Genomic DNA, 5224 nt, shown 5'->3' on the forward strand with positions numbered 1-5224 from the left:
CGCAAAACCACGTTCATATTCGCGCTATTTTTTGCGCAGCTCGTCGGTGAACAACGGCTCTGTGTAGTTAATGCTGCTCCATGTGAAAGGCCGCAGGTGATGAGATTTACCGCTGATTACAGAACCGGCTTTCTGACAAGATGCGCATTAAATATCGCATGCGATTTATCATGCAGCCCTAATTTACACATCTAAAAAAAAAAATCTGGAAAACAAATGACATTCAGCAATCTTACCTTCTCTGCATCAAGACTTTAAAAGAGCGAAGAAACATCAACATTTGCCTTCATGTCACTTTTGACATGGTTATCTCATAGACAAGGCACCACACAGCAGTGTCACTATTCCATCCTTGCTTTTCTCAACAAATCAACAAGTTAAAAACAGTCCTCAAGAATAAAACAGGCAAACATTATTTGTAGGATATGGGTGTTCACAGGATTTTAGGGGCCATTACAGAAAGCACGCTATACAACCTCTTTTTGATTAAAGTATGCTACATAGTTTCACAGTGATGCAATATTTAATTTAATATAAAAAGGACTTTAAATCATGGCTTTCTCTTAATATACCAGTATCACGAGCCAGGCACTTCAGATATTGCAGTGTGAACAGAAGCGAGGAACTCGTTGAGTAATTTAAAAAGCTAGCATAACACTAGCTGTGGTTGTTTCCATGAATGCTAGTCTCTCAACCCCCCCCCCCCCCCCCCTAAAAACATTTTGACAACGGTGAACTACCCGTTTATTGGCAAGACAGACAAGTCAAGTTGTCAAATAAAGGCTTTCTGTTCATGTCTGTTAGCTTTGACCCTTAAAAAAACAAAACAAAAACAAAAAAACATTTAAACGTACTTTGGAAAATAGTGCTGACTTGACTCATCCTGCACTGCACAGACTGCTGTCCAATCAAATGCTCTCTAGAATGTCCCACCCCCAATACCATTTGCAACTGCAAATCATGATTCAAGTCTGTAACAATTAAATGAGAATTTAAAACATTTAAAAAAAAAACAACATCCAATATAAACCTCCTGTATCAATAGGAAAAAGTTATAAAAGGAAAACGTAAACAGCAAATAAGAAGCGATTTCATGGGGTTTTTATGAGCATAAAAACCACAAAAGACGTCAATTATAATAAACTTTATTAGATTACTAATATTATCTACATCACTGAATACAAAGAGAATGGTGGTCTGCAGGCAGAAAGGGTTTAAAAACAGGGAACCAAACTATTCCCCTCATGTTTAGCAAAATGGCTGCCAAACATGAATTACGTTTACACATCTAAAAGACTAGAATGGGGAAAAAAAATGACAGTAATCAGCAATCTTCTCTGCATCAAAACTTTAAAAGAACAGAGCAAAGAAACATCAACATTTGCCTGTGTGTCACTTTTGACATGGTTATCTCATAGACAAGGCACCACACAGCAGTGTCACTATTCCATCCTTGCTTTTCTCAACAAATCAACAAGTTAAAAACAGTCCTCAAGAATAAAACAGGCAAACATTATTTGTAGGATATGGGTGTTCACAGGATTTTAGGGGCCATTACAGAAAGCACGCTATACAACCTCTTTTTGATTAAAGTATGCTACATAGTTTCACAGTGATGCAATATTTAATTTAATATAAAAAGGACAAATCATGGCTTTCTCTTAATATACCAATATCATGAGCCAGGCACTTCAGATATTGCAGTGTGAAGAGAGGCGAGGGACTCGTTGTGTGATTAAAAAAGCTAGCATAGCACACTAGCTGTGGTTGTTTCCATTAATGCTAGCCTCTCAACTCCCCCCTCACAGACGTCAAAGACTGTTTTTCCAGGCCAGACGGTCAGACTTGCAGCTAAAACCAGGTTATTTTTAACCTGCCAAGAGTGAGCAAGGGAAGACATTGTAAGTGTCGTCTACTTGCTAACCTGCTAACCATGGCCACAGATCCGAAGTTGATTGACTCAGCTACTTTATTATAATGACTGCAAGGGTAGGGACAATTGAAAAACGTATAAAAATGTCTATCAACATAAAAACTTGCTGGTTGTTAAGCCTAAAGGTCTTGAGAAGGTAATGTATTTTGCATTGCCTGCAGAGTGTCGCTATATGGACCCTTATGTTAATGACATGATACAAGAAAGCTTAAGGTATGCCCAAAAAAAAAATGAAAAAAGGATGGAGTAAAAAAAACAAACAAAAAAACATTATAAAAGGAAAAGGCCTTGATAAACAGCTGAAGTTTCACTAAGCCATGATTAGAGAGAAGGGTTCTTGTTTTCGTATCTGCCATTAGATTCCGGCGGAAGCCTTCAGGGTGGATTTCCAGTATATGAGTGAAGCAACAAGAGACCATGCCACACTTGATACTGAAAGCATCAAGCAAGAGACGTCCTCAGTCTGATTTGTAAAAAAAATATTGTTGGTACCATGCCCAGTGACCAAGAATGGCACCGAAACCAAACAAAGATGTAATGAAACAGGCTTGCCAGAAAGATTAATCCCAGAGAGAAATACAGGTGGACACTATGCCTTGAATGGTAGTAAAGGCACTACTATCATCATTGGTAGAGCAAGTAGTTCTTAAGGGAAGCAGGTAAGGGCAGTCCATGGATTTCACTCAGTCGCTCTCTTCCCAACGCAACCCGCACTGAGCGCCTACAGAGGTCCATTAACGGCAGAGGTTCAGCTACAGGGGGAGAAAGAGACAGACAGAAATTCATTAGCAAGGATCACTCACAAATACTGCACAAGCTTGTAAAGCCAGGTGTAGGCTGTCCTTCCTAGTAAGATCTTGGAGTAAATGCCAAGACGGACTGTACAATGGGGTTGTGTGCTAGACTGGTTGTTTTATATCAATCATGTTCTGACATCCTTATTTAATTAGCCTACACACAAAACTGACATGGTACTGCACAAGCCCAAGACCTTGCACAAATGTTAGGAACGCCCAGCGTCTGTGGCTGGGCGGATGAGAAGCAGACATGTGGATTGATTGTTCTTAAGGGGGTCATGAAAATGGAGAATCAAAATGTTCTTGATATTTACACAAGAGGTTTACAATAAAAACACACTGCAAGTTTCAACACTCAAAACTAACCCACCGGTTTAAAATATGAATTATCCTTTTCTACTCTTCTGAAACACCAGGATTTGAAATATGGAGAAATGTTACATCATGATTAACATTCGGCATCATCATATGTAATAAAGGCGTGTTGTGAACAACTCCTGTCTCAAGAGTGATACTGCTGTTAGGTAAAGAATAGGGCCTTTCGCACCGCTTTAGTTCCAGAACTAAATGTACAGTACTAAAGTACTGGGATGATTTTGCGCGAACTATTTCCCAGTACCATTTAAAGGGTTGCATTCACAAAAAGGGAAAAAAAAAAAAAACCTTGCAAACTTTACAAACTAACCTCAAGAAACATAATACAAAAATATGAAACTGCATTTCATGACCAGAGAAGCGTCTCGCTGCAGCCTGCTGTGGACATCCAACTAGGTCTGTCACGATAACAACTTTTTGTTGTGCGATATATTGCCCCAGAAATAATTGCGATAAGCGATATTGTCTATTGTGCGATAAGTCGATATATTGATTGCGACAGGCCTACATCCAACCTGGCCCACATCTTAAAGTGTGACATCAGATGCTACGGCCATGTCCAAATATGTCATTCTCATTAACTTTGAAACAGGAAGAATCAAAAATCCTGCAAATATATTTATTTATTTATTTATTTAAAAAAAAAACACTATACTTTGTATTATATTACCTTCGCATCAAATTACAAAATACTAGTTAACATTGCTGTGAGGGTGTTTCTAATACAGCGTCTATGGGAGTGACCGTAAATTTGACATCGTTTTCTCTACTTAATGCCGTTATCAGTCTCTCTATTTTTTCCTCATTTTGAAAGTCATGAAAGCACGATCGTGGAGTTTTTCTTTTGCTATTCGAGCAAATGGGAGGCAATAATGGTAGTCTCCCATTCACTGCTATAGAAGTTTACCCAACTATGGACTACTGCTTCTGAGAAACCATGAATAACTCTTGATCATATCTTTTTGTAGAATTACAAATTTAATTACTTTTGTAAAATAATAAATATAAAAATACCCAATGAAGCAAGGGATATCTTTTTATTTATCTTTAAGTATCTGGAGGACCTAGACACATTTCATATCAAGTTGTGTTGATGAACAAGGTCTGAAGGTCATTGCCATGTTACTTAACTTATTTAATAGATCAAAGAAAGCAATCTCTTTCTTTAGCCCATGTATTTGTAGCCTACTGCATATTGAGAACTGTCGATCCCATCACTCAAATGTCCACACTTCATGATAAGTGGAACATATCTTTAGAAAATTTAATTAAAATTATAAATTAACGAAAACATGTAAAAGTCACGCTTAATACCAAAATCTAACGGTCCAATTAAATTACACATTTAAAATTAGTCTTAGGTAGGTCAAAATCGATTATAATAAAAGTGAATTTCTCTCATTACAAAAGTGTATAAGGTAAGGTGTAAAGTTTAACAATTAGCCTAACTTTAATCAACCAAAGCAAGCGTTTTACCCAGTTGATGACGAAATTAGCTCCATATATTAGACTTTAACCAAATTGGAGGAGTGACCTAGATTTAATTTGTGCCATTTTACCCTAGACGTCCTTTATAAAAATAAGAAAACGTGTATTGGTAAAACTAAAGAAAACGTTTTATTTAGATCCCAAAAACTGACGTAAATTGCGTCGACATACTTTTGGGTTTCCCGGGGATGGGGAGTCACAAAGTGACTGGCGTGGCTACTGACGACACACTTGGATGTGAGTGGGGTTGGATGTTCACCGCAGGATGCAGCAAACCCTACTTGCATTACCATCGTGCCATTAAGCCAGTGACTAAACTATCAACTTCACACTGTTCCCTGTTAGCAGCATGAAAACATGTTATCTATTTTGTGATCTTTTTATATACATAAAGCGATCAAAGATAGTTCTCTTTATAATTGCTGGAGCAGCCAATTCAAGATCAGCACGAGTCTAACACAGTAAAAGTTTGAGACTTTCCACATGTAATGCTCATTTCACATGCTAAGATGTTAGCCAATCAGAACAGTGGGTGTTAATATTGGAAGGGGCGTGTCTGTTGGGAGACTTCAACAGAGCGTTCAAATCAAAGGGCTAAATTTAGGCTAAAAAAAAAAAAAAAAAATCATAA

General features: G+C 37.6%; 1 protein-coding gene across 3 annotated transcripts in view; it reads right to left on the minus strand.

The window, feature by feature from the left end:
- Positions 1-1160: 1160 nt before the first annotated feature.
- Positions 1161-5224, minus strand: part of LOC107687410 (SPRY domain-containing SOCS box protein 1-like) — a 28192-nt gene continuing 24128 nt past the window's right edge. For 2 of the 3 annotated variants that reach the window (XM_016484731.1, XM_016484732.1), the window contains exon 3: positions 1161-2685. In XM_016484731.1, coding sequence (XP_016340217.1) covers positions 2558-2685 — 128 coding nt within the window. In that variant the 3' untranslated portion in view covers positions 1161-2557. The remainder of the gene's footprint in view (positions 2686-5224) is intronic. The other variant, XM_016484733.1, reaches the window with a different exon arrangement.

This window comes from Sinocyclocheilus anshuiensis, unplaced genomic scaffold (assembly GCF_001515605.1).
Source record: "Sinocyclocheilus anshuiensis isolate Anshui unplaced genomic scaffold, SAMN03320099.WGS_v1.1 scaffold1114, whole genome shotgun sequence".
In the NCBI taxonomy this organism is placed as follows: Eukaryota; Metazoa; Chordata; class Actinopteri; order Cypriniformes; family Cyprinidae; genus Sinocyclocheilus; species Sinocyclocheilus anshuiensis.